This window comes from Brugia malayi (genome assembly GCF_000002995.4).
Source record: "Brugia malayi strain FR3 genome assembly, contig: Bm_007, whole genome shotgun sequence".
Lineage (NCBI taxonomy): Eukaryota > Metazoa > Nematoda > Chromadorea > Rhabditida > Onchocercidae > Brugia > Brugia malayi.
Window position 1 is genome coordinate 112,875 of NW_025062284.1, and position 15,468 is coordinate 128,342.

At 34.0% G+C, this 15,468-nt stretch overlaps 4 protein-coding genes across 4 annotated transcripts; all 4 read left to right on the top strand.

Moving 5' to 3' along the window:
• Positions 1-94: 94 nt before the first annotated feature.
• Bma-lron-3 (Leucine Rich Repeat family protein) lies at positions 95-4,199 on the top strand (the record flags this gene model as incomplete). The annotated part of the gene is made up of 9 exons (XM_043082643.1): positions 95-97; positions 1,407-1,502; positions 1,634-1,776; positions 1,889-1,979; positions 2,218-2,370; positions 2,681-2,779; positions 3,262-3,419; positions 3,709-3,850; positions 4,023-4,199. 9 exons carry the CDS (start codon positions 95-97, stop codon positions 4,197-4,199), a joined length of 1,062 nt encoding a protein of 353 aa, XP_042938577.1.
• Positions 4,200-9,444: 5,245 nt separating this feature from the next.
• Positions 9,445-10,508, top strand: Bm13157 (Uncharacterized protein; the record flags this gene model as incomplete). Its single annotated transcript, XM_043082644.1, has 3 exons — positions 9,445-9,497; positions 10,085-10,224; positions 10,474-10,508. Coding segments are annotated over 3 exons (228 nt in total), but the record flags the coding sequence as incomplete, so codon positions are not given.
• A 302-nt stretch (positions 10,509-10,810) lies between these two features.
• Bm458 (Uncharacterized protein) lies at positions 10,811-11,038 on the top strand (the record flags this gene model as incomplete). The annotated part of the gene is made up of 1 exon (XM_043082645.1): positions 10,811-11,038. The coding sequence occupies one exon, from the start codon at positions 10,811-10,813 to the stop codon at positions 11,036-11,038; it is 228 nt and encodes a 75-aa protein (XP_042938579.1).
• A 2,004-nt stretch (positions 11,039-13,042) lies between these two features.
• On the top strand, positions 13,043-14,703 carry Bm1471 (Uncharacterized protein; the record flags this gene model as incomplete). The annotated part of the gene is made up of 3 exons (XM_043082646.1): positions 13,043-13,070; positions 13,322-13,383; positions 14,629-14,703. The coding sequence occupies 3 exons, from the start codon at positions 13,043-13,045 to the stop codon at positions 14,701-14,703; spliced, it is 165 nt and encodes a 54-aa protein (XP_042938580.1).
• Between the last annotated feature and the right edge of the window lie 765 nt (positions 14,704-15,468).

Sequence of the window (15,468 nt, forward strand, 5' to 3'; positions counted from 1 at the left end):
ATTTGATCAGTTTCTGAAAAGAAAGCTGAAATGCTTCCAGGAAAAAAAAAGAAGCAATAGCAGGAAGAGCGATGAAATGTCTTGAACCGGAATAATGGTAGGCTTTTTTTTTATTAAAGCACAAATGTTTTGCCTAAATATTTAGAATGCTTTTTCGATTATTTCAAAGGAGGCAAAATTGCCTGCAAAGAAAAGAAAGTACTGAATGGAAAATTATTTGCTATGATAGTGTAATTTATAATAGTTATCTCTTATCTTTAGTCTTTTTATCAGTTGTTTGAAGATAAATACTTTTAAGCTTAGCAAGTGATTAAGTTCGTTTACATGAAATATTTAGTCATCTCTTCTCATGAGTTTCTCTCCGATATGCAACTCCAATTATTCTTCTCTCTCTTTTTTTGCATCCTTGTTCGCCTGGAAGATTCGGAATCGTTAGTGCTATTCGAGAGTTTAACAAAGTTTGCAGTGGCGCAGTGCTAACCACCAACCAGAGCCAACTATCAGTTTACTTAAATAATTTCGACAATGCTGTGGTGACACTCTCCCTTCGGATCTCGTATTGCTTCCTTCAGTCTTCCTTCTCCATTTCTTGCACAGCTATCCATCGATCGGTCGATGTGTGCTTGCTTGCTTCTTTATCAATTATCAATTTCAGTCCTTAGGCATAGAGCAAGTTACTTGCTTGCTTACTGCTTAGGCGTGCATCGATTCTGCCTTCCTCTTCTGGCCACAACATTAGGCAAGTAAGACAACAGCAGTTCCTCTCATATCATTTATGTAGATGTCTGCTGACTATCTGAAATTGTGGTTGGAAGTGGAGCAGGGTAAGAAGGAAGGTAGGTATGGTTGGTATCAGTGAAGAAAGTGGGCAGGGAAGTAGTGTCATCTCTGAACTTTTGCAGAGTGCCTTGGATTATTATTTGATAAACTGTGGAATGAAGAATTATACTAGTGAATTTCTCTTTTTCTATTTAATCATTTTATAAGCTAATGAATGAGTTAGCTAATGAATGAAAATTCACCTAGCTTTACCAGGTGGCATCAGTTGGGTATTTATTATCAAGCTCATATCCCACCCAGTTAGCTTAAAGGAGGGAAATGTATTCCTAGTTTCGAGATGATTTTTGGAAGAGAACGGAAAATGTCAAAGGTTAGCTGTTGTCTCCCGTCGCATACCCATCGTCTTTATCACCAATAATGACACAACAACACTACTACATCTGCAGGAATTTCATTTTGTCAATATTTCCAATGAAAAGCTGAAAGGAGATCAAGAAGAGATAGAGGTCAAATAACTCTACTGCTAATTAGAGAGTAAAGTTAAGTAATAAACTTAACTATCTGACTCGAACCCAATCATTCTCTATCTCTACTGACCTAGCCAATCCATACATTTTTTTTTTCAGTTCACTGTCGCATTGTTGCATGTAGTCCGGTTTTTTTTGGCTTTCTGCGTCTTTGGTGCAGTAGAAGCCAAGCGACAATCTATTTCGGAGGAGGAGGTGACAATTTCTCTCTTTTCTCTTTAACTCTGTAAAACTACAATAGACCAGTAGTCATTTACTGCATGTGTCCAAGTGATTGTAGGATTATAGGAAGATGTCGAGAAAGTATTCATCAATTTGGCTTTTAGGATCCAAATTCACGCTTCCAATGCCAGGGATCGCTGAGTGATTACGCAGCTTGTCAATGTCGAGAGCAGGACAGCGAATTGTCTTGCATAAATGCTCAATTTGTTGATACTGATATTTTCCTCCATGTAAATAATCTTTACAGGTATACAGCAATCAATTCTGTCTTTTTCTCAGTTCGGGTAAATAGTGATTAAAATTCCATATATTATTTGCTTTTTCCGGTAAGACGAAAACGTTTCTTTTTTCACTTTCAGGCACCTCCGGAAAGTGACATTTCATGGGAATAACTTTCAAGATCTTCCTAACAGTCCGTTATTTGGACGAAATAAACATGAAAATATCGAGGTAATTCGAGATGCTGTCACACAGAAATGTGCTATCAAAATTTTCTTACACTACATTGCTTACTAAATTTTCAAATAAACAAGTGGTTGATAGAGTTGAGCTCTTCTATTCCACTCAGTTTTCATTTCATCTTCAGTTTAAGACTATTAGTTATCAAAAACTTCAGAATCTGAAGGACAGTGATAAGAATGCAATAAGAGCTAATTTCTTATCTAAATTTATTTGCTTTATTTTGCAGGTGCTGAATATTTCAGCAAATTACATTGTGAATTTGCACTCGAATGCACTGCGAGGAATGCCAAATTTATTGGTGCTCGATTTGAGTAATAATGAAATTGTGCTCAAAGAAGAGGATATCAATTTCCTGTCACATACTCCAAAATTGAAACAGGTGAGTGGACATTTCAAGATATAATTGGGAAGGTATGCAAGGCAGACTGCTTCATATATATTGAAAAAAGCTTCACTCATAGTCTGTATCGTAGTATCTGTATTCTGTTTGGGAATTCATAGTAATTGTTTATCGCTGTCACTTAAGAACTTGACAACTTCGAAATTAAATTCTGAACATGCGAGGTGGAATAAATTATAATTTAATTTCAATTTGATCCTAATTGATTTTTCAATATATGAAATACTAGTGTAAGACTGATTTGAATTTGTTTGCTGGTTCAGTCCGCTAATATGCACACTTTTTTCAGCTGTATTTGAGACGAGCATTCACACTGCTTGTCAATCGTACCGTACAGTTTTCTCTGATGATGCGAATGTTCAGGAAAGCTAATTTAGAGCAGCTAAATGTAAGCTTCTCTTTTCAAATTGACATTTAAAATATCTTTCTGATGCTAACATGACTCTATGCCATCTCAAAATGCTTTGCTATTTTCGAAAAGCACAAAACACTGACTGATTGCATAGTGTTAGTGATTAAGCGCAATTTCGATGAATTCTTTGAAGCTATATATCATTTCCTTGTGGAATGAAGGGTAATGAATTTGGGTATGAGAGTAATGAATTTGGGTATAAGAGTAATGAATTTGGGTATAAGAGTAATGAATTTGGGTATAAGAGTAATGAATTTGGGTATAAGAGTAATGAATTTGGGTATAAGAGTAATGAATTTGGGTATAAGAGTAATGAATTTGGGTATAAGAGTAATGAATTTGGGTATAAGGGTAATGAATTTGGGTATAAGAGTGATGAATTTGGGAAATGTAAATATTTGAATTTTCTTTCTGTCATTTTTCGTTGAATGAAAAATCATTACTGCGTACTATTGCAGTACATTGATCTGAGCTACAATTATTTTACCAAACTACCCTACAACTTACCATGTCCATTCCCATCCTTGAAGTATCTCGATTTGCGCCAAAATTTTCTTCAAACGATCAATCTTAATACGACATGTTTATCCAGAATTGAGACTATTGATCTTAGCAGGTAGCAATTTCTCATTTCTTTTATTCATGTTGCATTTCAAAAAGTTTTTTTGAAGTATTGAAGTATTTTGAATTTATTCGTGTACAATTTTTCAGAGCAAATTTAAAGAATTTCTGCTTTAAAGTGAATGAAAGTTGTTTGGTACCTTCTCATATTAAATTTTTCTGTCGATATGTGTCCACTGCTTCACGTTTTAATGACTAATCAGACTTAGTTTCTGATGTTTGATTTAAATACCATCCAGTAATCCGTATAGTATGTTTTCATTATTAAGCTCAACTACATCTAGGAATCATATTCGTCAACTGGATGAAGGATTTCGACAAGGAATCGGCAGATATGCACAGCCAAATTCGTTGTTATTAAGAAATTCGTTTCATTGCAACTGTGAAAGTATTGATTACATCAAATGGATTCGAAGTACTGATAAGGCATGTATTTCAATATTTTTTGATAAGATATGCTCAGATAGATATCAGAAGACGAGAAATGATATGCATAATTTTAATTGATTGAGCTATTGAAATTGTCTTATATCTTATCAAATTAGAAAAATTTAATTGAAAAAAAAAGATTTTAGCATTATTTAATTGATCCTTTCAGATTCGTGACAAGCATCAGCTCTCATGTCATCGAGCCAGTCCACCTGCTTATGCTGGAATTTCATTAGTTGATGTACCGTTGGAAAAGTTAGACTGTACAGTACCTCTTACCATAATATCGAATGTGGGCAACACGATACTCTCGACAACATTTCTCCTTTTTGCACTGTTCTTTTGATGTTTGTGACAGGTCACTGTCCTGCGAGCAGCATTATTCGTTCTTCCGGTGCTGGTGATACTCTCTTCTGTATTGCATAGAAAAATGGATTACTTGGAGATTATATCATTTGAAAGAAATATGTTAATCATAAATTTAAACTTGTAACATTGTTAACTGAGTATTACAAACACCTCTGAAATAGTTTCTCTAGTCAGTGTAGAATTTTAAGTCGTTTTGATTTACATATTTTCTTTTTTACTTAACTTTTATTTGACCTCATCCAACTCCTAGCATCACTACTAATCTAGATAGTTCGCATCGTTCATTTGGGAGTTTGCCACCTTGAATGAAAGTATTGCAACTTTTATCATTTGTGGAATAAAGATCAGATCTCTGTATTGTTGTATAACTTCCATTACGATTCGATTACAGCTTTGAATCATACATTCTTCTTTAACCAAATTAATAAATCTTTTTTCAAAAGCTCTGAGACAAAGACAGTCTATGCTAATGCTAATCTCCTGCAACACTCCTTTTGATGCTTATATTTTGAATAAGAAATTATCTCATTCTTTGATTGCTGCTCTTAGAGTAAGTAAGTAAGTAAGAGTTGTATTATAGTGAACATTAAATATTCAGAGATACCTTTTTTATGAAACATTTTAAAATGAAAAGCATACGTCCTAATTGAGCAATGAGTAGATGACAAACTGGGAGAGAGTAACTGCAGAATTTTGATAAAACCTTTGAATTACTTTATGTGCATATTAGAGATTAGAGAAGCACGAATTGGTAGGCGCATCAGACTTGAGGACCATTTCGCTCTGATAACAAGAAAGGGCCTGAATAGTATCAGTGACAAAAATGAAATCAGTCGTTTGTCCTGAATGGTCGATTGAAATTATTTGGGAATTCACTGACAGATGAAATTTCTTAACAGAACAAATATATGTGGAATTCAATTCAGGTAAATGACAGAGTAAGACTGTTTGGGTTGTGAATGTCGTAGAGTGGTCAACGATAAAGGAATTAGAGAAGATAGTACTCGGAATACTTCCCAATAATTTGACACTTGAAAAGAGTGAGCTTGACGGAATGGAAACGTAGTAGGCCGTATGAGATCCATCCGTTATATTGGCTTAAAAACCGGAATGTATCACTGGAAAAGAGAATAGGGTTATTGCATAATTACATTACCGTACGGAAAGGATGTTCATTCCGGTTTCGAGACCATACAGAAATGTGAGTTTAACTGACGACTGCTAAATTGGAGAAATAAATGATTGCAGTGGAAGTATTTGAGAATTATCGCTGGTAAAGGTAAAAGAGATAATTACACTATTTAAAAGTAGAAGAGAAGAACCAAGGGATATGAGGTGAACCCAGGACCAGGCATAGGTAGAGAATTCATTCAAATAGAAATCATTAACTGATAGCAGGTGGTGGTCTGTCAGTGATGGTAACTCTTGTGAAATTGCATAAACCGATAATTGATTTCATTATAATCGGTTTCTTCTTTAGGATCAGAATAAGCAGAAATCAGGAAAATAGACAGAAAACAGGAATAGATAGGAGAAGTGGAAAGGAACTGAACTGTTATTTCGATTGTTATTTACTTGAGTATGTCTAAATAAATGAGTCATCAAGCAGATAGACCACATCCATGGAAAGTGTTCGGAGTTTGAAAGTTTTATCTTAGTGTGATGACTCTAAGGAAAGGTATCGAATTTGAATTTGAATAAGGAATGGATCGATCATTGATCACATTGAAAGGAACAAACTGATATGACATTATATTGCATTGATGGAAAAATTGGATGAAATTTTTTGTACTGAAAAGAAACGAAACTGCTGGTAAACTCAAAGGAATAAAAATATTTCAAATATCAAAAACTAAAGTTACGGAAATGACAAAATAACGAAAGATCTCGCAAACTTATTGATCAGATGGGCATATCTCGAAATAGATCAAATAAAATACATAGAGCTTTATCTCGAAATAGATCAAATAAAATACATAGAGCTTTATCTCGAAATAGATCAAATAAAATACATAGAGCTTTTATACTAAACTTAGGGTGACAAGACTGTCGTCTTCATACTCAACCAATAAATCTTAGTCATTTTATACTGATGACGTGAGCTAAGCTCATAAAAGAGTCACCTGTTAAGCTAGTCTTCTTAAGCTTGCATGAGATAAGATGAGATCAGTAAAATTATTACTCTCTGGTTGCTGCTGATAACATTTCTGATAGCTTGAACACCTGTCTGCTATGCAATTATCATATCAGAATTATTCCTCTCCTTCCACTGAAGCAACTCATTGATAAATGGCCACCTGCTTTGAATCAGTGACTGATTCAGTGATCGAAGTATTTGCTGAGACATTGGTTTCTCCATGAAAATTTTCAAACAAATTCCTTTATAAATGTCCTGAAAGATAAACAATTCGCTTAATTTACAATTGAAAAATATAAGTAAAATATGATTCTTAGAGGTATTAAACTTATTATCAGTTCAATTTATTATCAATTTATTATCAGAATTAACGTTTCAGTTTAAATATTAGATGAATTCCAGCAGAAATCCTTAAGCACAGAAATCACGCAACTTTATAAATGCTAGCAAATGTCAGTTAAATTTTTTGCTGTGTAATTCATTTGTCAGAGCAAACAGCAGTGTGTTAACCTATGTACTTGGCCATTAACCTATCTACTTGGCCATTAACCTATGTACTTGGCCAATAACCTATGTACTTGGCTATTAGCCTATGACTTGGCCATTTTCTTGGGCTTCATCTATACAAGGTGTGTTATACTCAAATTATTTGATTGTAATTCAAAGCAAATTGTGGGCGAATGACGGTTAAATCAGTCTTCCAATCACTTTTCCGGAAAGATTATTGATTGGTGCACTTTTCAGGAAAGATGACTGCTTGATGCTTATTGAATTCAAGCATAAACAATGGAAACAGAATGAAATTTTTTCTGATCTCAAATTCTGGAATCACAAAATAATTTCAGGAAAGCGCACACTGTTGAAGACAGGAATTCTGTGCAGGAATAACGATAATAGCTATTACTAGCAAAAAGGGGAACTTACCTGAGAATACTGCAAGTTTTAAACTGTTACTTCTGTCAGATATTCGTAATATGCAAAAGTTGTTATCACTGATAATATCACATCACTTTCGATTAGGTAATCTCTTCAAGCTTTTTCCGTGAAATATTTCCTTGATCCCATAACAATGGCAATATCCTGATAAGAATTATCAATAATCGAGTACTTTCTGTTCTTATCTTTTCTTACTGTTATCGAGCCTCATGAATTTATTAAAATGCTTTCTTAAGATAAACTTAATTTGATACTGATATTATATGAAACACACAGACTTGACTACTTTCAGGTTCAGTAACAATAAGTGCTTCAGTATCAAGCTTGAATAACACTCCTGTTTCTGTAATTGCTTTAGTTTCAAGAAGAAAAAAAATCAGTAAATCTCAGAGTCGTACTGTTCGATTTACGTATGCAAGACGTAATGACAACGCTAATTTGTCATGGATTATCTTATCAGTTTATCAAAATGTCATGGATTATCTTATCAGTATATCAAAATGTCATGGATTATCTTATCAGTATATCAAAATGTCATGGATTATCTTATCAGTTTATCAAAATGTCATGGATTATCTTATCAGTTTATCAAAATGTCATGGATTATCTTATCAGTTTATCAAAATGTCGTGGATTATCCTATCAGTTTATCAAAATGTCGTGGATTATCTTATCAGTCTATCAAAATGTCTCACTTTTACTTCATCTTTCCCATTTACTTCATTTTTTTTCTCTGATAGGCAAACTTTTTTTAATTTCAATTTAATCAATAAGAATTGATTGTTCGCAATTTCGACTAAAAGAGTTTTGAAATTGGTCATTTAATCCAGTTCAAACGATGCGGTTCTGTTTATTAGCTTTACAAATTAAATTTTTAGACGATGCTATGAATATAACAGAGAAGAATAACTGTTTTCTACCTGAAATTAAACAAACTGAAAGAAAATTGCATTTCCAATTTTGTTATTTTGATATTACTTCTGCAAATTGATGGATTGTTTTTGTATCTGTAATAATTACTTTCGAGATTTGGCTGAGTTTAATTATCTCAGACATTTTTCACTTTGGCCCAGCTAGACTCAAATAACTCATATTCTATATTCTAGGGTAAATATTCAGGGTAAGTTCTTTTAAGAGAGAAGTAGAGAAGGAAATAAATATCAATGATTAATGACATTATCAAAAAAAACATTTACATTTGCTCAAATTCACTTTTAATAAATATTCATGAATAGTCAGAAAGCTATCTTTTGGCTTCAATATAAAGTGATTCATTTAATTAAAACAAAGTTGAAATACCGATATGCTACTTTATATCTGTATTTTCTGAATGAATGTCCGACTATTCAACTGGTCATCCTTCCTTTGAATTTGAAATAAGTGCTTTCTGCTAGTCCTACCTTGATGTCAACCAAATGTCAACCAACCGAATGGTTATTACTTCTCATTTTGCTTGCTTTGCTGTCAACTGAAACTAAAAGTTATCGAGAAAAAAAACAAAATGTATCGAAAAGTACTTCTAGTGGTCCAATAAAACTTTCTGTTCCTTTTTTTCAGAAACAACCGCTGCGGTACGGAACCACTTGCAATTCACATTGATTTATTAATTATCTTCCGTACAGCATATTTAATTATGCGACAGTTACAACTTCTGAACAGTGTCAAAACTTTAGTCATTGATAGTAAAACAAAGAATGTAGCAATAGTCACAGGTGACAAACACCGCGGTAGATCGACCGAGTGCTGAACTTTTGACCTTCTGCATGTCAGTAAACTTTCACCTTACCATGGTATAGCATACGGTATCGATTGGTGCCTTAAGTTCTAATTGATTTATGCAATTCTTTCTTACTTTTTCTGATTGTACACTTTACGGTTGCAACATAGTTAACTTTTCAATCTAATTTTATGATTACTTAATTGTAAGAGGGAATGGTACTACTTAGATTACTTAAAGTATGAGTATGTGTGTGTGTGTGTATGTGTGTATGTGTCCATACAAGTGTCACATATGATGGCATTCCTTCAGCTGGGATTTTCTTCCACGTTCTTTCCTTATGCTAAACGTAAATTGGAAAAGGTAGCAGACGCATATACGTGAATTAGTGGAAATGCATTAACCCGGAAATAAATTTACCAATGGATGCAATTATTTCGATTAAAACCATATAATATAAAGTTCCTGTCAGAGAAGCGATTACGGTATAATCCGAAAATTAGCCTCGCTATCCTCTCTCCATCATGAAGTTTCACGGTCGATGACACTACCAGAATGCCGTAAAATCCATTTGACTAAGTCTCAGAATGATAATAAATAATTGGTCACAGTGTGTGATTGATCAGTGATGGATGCAAATGAAGATATAAAAGAGTCTTTTTGGTTAATGGGAGAAAATTGCCCGTTGACTTCAGAACAAAAAATAATAATTTTTAATAAGTGACACTTAAAGTCTTTTCCAACCACTTTCAGTGCATTTTTAAGGTGGCACACAACTAAATGCTTATCAAACTGCGCCAAACTATTTTTCAGCTATATCATTTGTCACCTTAGAAGATGATTGATATGTGACATTAAATCAAACTTTGATGTACTTGCCCACTATCACGGGAATTTCTTTTGAATAAGACAATTACCAAGTAAAGTCCCTTGAAATTTCTTAAATAAAACTTTTCATTCTTTTTTTTTTTTTTTTTTTTGCTAAAACGAAAGCAATCAAATAATTAGACATATTTCTACTGCGATGATTGAATAGATGAAATTACCACACATACATTAAAAATTTTTAAAGGATTGTCGGTTTTTTCTTTGAAGAATATGGGGAAGTTACAAAGGTAAGAGATGTCCAGTGCTGCCCTAAGGAGTGGGCAATCTATGCATTAAAATGTGACCATGAAAAAAGAAAGGGTAAATTTGAAGATGAGAAAGCAAGTAATTGCTGCAGAAGAGATCAAAAAATGGCGACCATTATAATATTAAAAATGCTTTTGCAACTAATTACCTACAAAATTAACTTTCTAATTTTAATTTTATAATTTAATTTTATCATATTTCACTCTCTTTCAATTGTTGCATCTGTTTTCAAAGCATTAAATTTTTTGTAAATTTTTGTAAAAAATAAGAAATTTGTAAATCCTTTCAGCTAAAGTTTAATCCTATGCCTAAGACTTAATTTACTAGGTCAGATTGAGTTCATTAATTACTTCGACAGGTAAACTACCATCGGTATATGTAAGAACGACACCAAGTGATAAGTGCATTCATAATTAAAATAATTCAAAAAAGTAATACAGTACTGTTCTTTGCTAAATTACCTGCAATTTCTGCATGAGTTATAACCAAGTTCGGAAAATCAAAATTATATGCCAAATTTTGCTTCCAGAATGATTCCATTCAGCAAAAAAAATGAAATTGTTCTTTCCGAAACATATGGGAACGGTACTACAATAAGATTTATTACAATAAAAGTGCTCTTTTTTCCAAACGTTTTATGACCTGAAGTGGATACCGTAACGTTATGCAAGAACCATTTCAAATGAAAAAACGTTTTGACGAGAAATATTGTTTCGTATGGGTGACGCAACTAGAAGAGAAGCGTAAGTTGGGGACAGAACGTCACTTCAAGGAGCATTCCGTTGAAGCGGTGCTTGAAAAGGAAAATGAAGAAAGGGTGGAAGAGAGAGAGAGAGAGAGAGGGAGAGGGAGAGAAACGAAGAAAAAGAGTGATCTCTCTGCCTCGCAATAATAATGAACAATCAAAATAAATCGAGAACTTCCATTATTCTACGGTTAAGAGTATTCCGTTTATTACCTTTATTGCTTATTGTTTAATAAAGTAATTAATACAAATACTATTCTTCCATTCCATTTTGTCACTTTCTTCTTCTTTCTTACTAATTTGCGGCAGTCTTTAAACGTAAGAGATGACATCCAGGTGTGCATCGTTTAATTACCTGTCATTTGCTTTTCCGCCCGCTGACAGTAGCACTTATGATTATTACTAAAATACTACCTCACTTCGTGTCATACACTGTCCCTCTACCTCCTAGGGTCATCATCATCTCAAATGCTTCCTTCCGAGAGTTCCGAGAGATGTCCACTTCCCTAATTTATTCGGTGGCAATGTATAGATGACTTTCTCGAGTATCAGTGACTTTCTCGAGTATCAGTGTGGATAAGAATAAATAAAGAGCAAATAAACAAAATCAAATATTAATGAAAAATTCTTTTTTAATGCTTCGTTCGTGTATTTGAATTGTTGGAAATAGACTCTGCTTACTGCCCCAGATATAAAGGATTGGGCGAATTTCATCTCCAGCCGACCAATAATCACTAATGTATCAAAAACACATACCGCTTAATAAAGTGCATTTTGCGCCTCGCTGCAGATAAGATAAAGAAATATAAGTTTTGTTTTACCATTTAAAAGAAGACAACACAAAAAAGCTGCATTTTTCCAATTTTTTGTCAATATATCGCTATATGTTAGCTTTTGCCCTGACAACAAGAAAGTGTGACATTTCTAGGAGTACTTTAACTGAAAGTAATTTTTATGATTAAATAAAGTATGGAATCAAATACTGACAGAAGCGTACAAATATGTGTCTCGAAAGGAGGTGCTAATAGCTTATAGCTTATAAAGCTGCTATTTAGGGTACGAAGATATTGCGTTAACATTTAACGACGAGAGTTCAACGAGGCGCCACCTCGACGACGATCATCTATCCGAGCGCAGAAGGGCAGTTGATAGTGTGATTGCTTCATTGGTTCATGTTTCAACAACCTGACTCATTCATTCTACTACAACAACTACACCTCTCACCTGTCATTTGAGACAGACACGCCATCCTGCAGCATTACACACACACACACACACACATAAACACTTGTGGACGACCATATTTTTCAACCATTTATTTAATGCTCCAATGAAATCGAATTCCTTCCTACTTGACATCAGACTCTGACTCAATACCTTAGATTTGCAATCTCAGACTTCAAAGTAATACGTCGAGATTTGTCGTAGGTCACAGGACAGAGCTGTCTCTTACATCTGATAAGTCTACAGTAATGTGTGTCACATCATTCTGTGATAAAGTGATTGCAGTTAATTATTCCTTTTACTAGTAACTATCTATCATCAAAAAGACAATTTGCTATTCTGTTCATTTCCAATTTAACTCTTTCTCTGTATTTGGCATAACGAATCAAAGTGCAAAATAATTGATTATCTTTTGATCTGATCACTTCTCGATACTACTGGAAGAAATTAGCTGTGATAAATTTCTTAATTTTGGGAGTATAAAAAAAATTTATTTATGAATGAATGAAAAGGATTTTAACTTTTTTCTTATATCCCTGCAAGCATTAGGAAGATTTTATCCTTAACAGACTTACAGATTTGCTACTTATCGGTTTATTTGCCTGCATTATTATCCTTTTTTTAAATTTTTTTTATCAAGAATTTGTTGATGAAAAACTACTGGTGCAAACTACCCTCCTTTCTAATTGTCACCTTATGTCACCCTCTCATTTACTTGGGTCTTTTTTGGCTCTCTCTTATCACAGCAGTTTTTCACGCAAAAGTCGAATAGTGGAAAGTTATCTGTTTACCCGTATCTTTATTATTTCCCGCTATTTCACAGATTTCTTTCTTTGCTGGCAAGCAATGAGTATTGCTAATTAGAAAACGTTTCCCTCTAATGAAATTCATTTTATATGAGAAATTTAAAATCAATATTCCACGTGAATGTTCTGCTTATGTCAAAATAAAAATAGTAATAATAATTACTACAAGGATAATTAATGCATTAGATTCATAAATGCACTTAATCATTGGTAATTTGGTAATTTGAGCTGAATAAAGCCCAACGCATAAGCATAAATCTCGAGGGCGATTCACGCTAAAAGGTTTATCATAGAAGCATGCGCTGCCGGAACTGCAGCAAAGGATGCATGCAACATGCAAAGGATGCATGCAACATGATACAGTTAATTAGCTAATGAACCACTCCATCTACTCTTTCAGTTCTCTCCGCCACATCAATTATTATCAATAGCAATGCTTCATCCAGGCGGAATAAGATTCAGGTCGGGAATTTGCAGACTTTATTGAATGCAATAAGTATTAATTCAACAAAAGAATTATCAGTAGTATCACTTTTTGCTCAGTTTTGATTGAGCTAATTTTTTCAAAATTGAATTCGAGTTAAAATTAAAATATAGACCAGCTGCTATCTTAGGTTTAAAATTACAAGTGATTTGAATCGAGTACTACTTTTAAAATTTTGTCTCCAATAACTTGCTTAACAGGCTTAAAATTGAAAGAAGTTTGTTGTTCGCTCATTTTTAACTCTTATTTTGCGATTGATACTAATTACAAATTGAATTTTAAATATTAGTCAAGTCAATAGATTCTTAAAGCATAAATTAAAAATTAATGGACTCAATAGAGGATGACTATTCTCATTCTGACACAATATTAAATCAAATCAAAAGCCATTTGTTCATCAAATTTTGATCACAAGGCCACAAAATCTTTCGGAGCTGTCAGCAATAGGCAACAGATGTTTGTCAAATCGACTGCACCATGTGCATGCGTTATCTCTGACTGTCGTTGAAGTCATATGGAAGTGAAAGTGATAATTCGATATTCCAATATGATTGACTGATAATTTCGGAAGATTCAACGTGATCTGTAGACTCACTTAATTTCCATTCTGCTCAACTTTTCCCATCCCAATCATTTCTTACTGATCGGTGCTAACTTTGATCGTACTTATTGATTTATTCTGAGCATACCTTCTCCATCCACCAAATGCCATCTGGTCATTGCAGACATGACAAAGCATCGTACTGTCTTTAATAGCTGGTTGGAGCTGCTTCTTAGCTTCTATTTTGTCTGAAACAATTCTGTTTCTAAACGCTGAAAGCTTTTACCTATTTGAGTAATAATTATTTGTGCTTTTTATGCCTCGAAATTGCAAAATTTCCAATTAAATTTTCATTTTTGTGATTATTTGCGATGGTATTTAATTGAATGAAGCAACCGTTTCTCATTGTTCCGGCAGATTTTATATCAGTTTGTCTCGTTTTCTTGACATTAGCCATCTGTCCGTTAGCGATCAAAAGGAAAGGCCTTTCGAGAAGAGATTGCGAGCCTTAATTTGACAACATGTCACTATTAAGGTACGCACCTTTCACTTCTAATCATTAACTACAACGTATTAATTGTTGACATCTGCAAGGTGTATACTGTAAAGAAGAGGGAGAGAGAGAGGGAGGGTAGAAGGGAGGGAGGGAGAATAATGACAACGATGAAATGATGAGGTTCAGGGAGGCAGGCTGCACAATAATATGCTGTCCTTGCTGCTGCAGCTGCAACTTTACATGTCGGATAGCAGTTGGTGAGTAATTTGATACCATGAAATTATTAGTAGAGTTTCAGTTAATGTTAAATGATTATAATCTTGCAGTGATCAAGTTTATTCCGCCTGATCATCCCGAGTTTTCCTTAACGACGTCTCTTCATCGTACTATTAAACTGCACTTGCGTCCTTTACTTAAAGACATTCTACTGCACAGACCTACTAGTACCTTTCTTGTCCTCGAGACTACTCTTGTTGTCCTCGAGAGTACACTCTGTAAACTATGCTTATTAGCTTTTCCATATTTTGATGCACAATAATATGGCACATAAGCAAATTTCGTTTTAGCTTAAATGGGAAATAGCTACACTCACTTGTCATTAAAGTGGAATGAAATACAGAATGCTTGGAATAAATGACCTTTGTCACTTTCTCCGTACTAGTTGCTTGCAATATGCAAGTGCATGCATGCAAGCAGTGCAAGCATGCATCCATCCATACCTTACTGTTTACAGTGCAAATAACACTTTCCCTTGTGATCAGCTATAATGGAAAGTGAAAAAACACGCTGGGATGGATGGCACTGCTTTGTTCTGTTTGCGAGTGGAATGTCCGAGGATATTATATGGCAGAGCAGAAAAACAATAATTGTTGTAAACAAATCACTCCTATTAAGCAGAGGGAAGTGTTGTAGGTACATGTGTCAAGTGTTCACAATTAACAACAACGATTAGCATTACCACTTTGATATGTCACACAATCTGTCTCCTTTTCCGGTTAACTTTCTCGACCGGATTCTCGTTTGTTT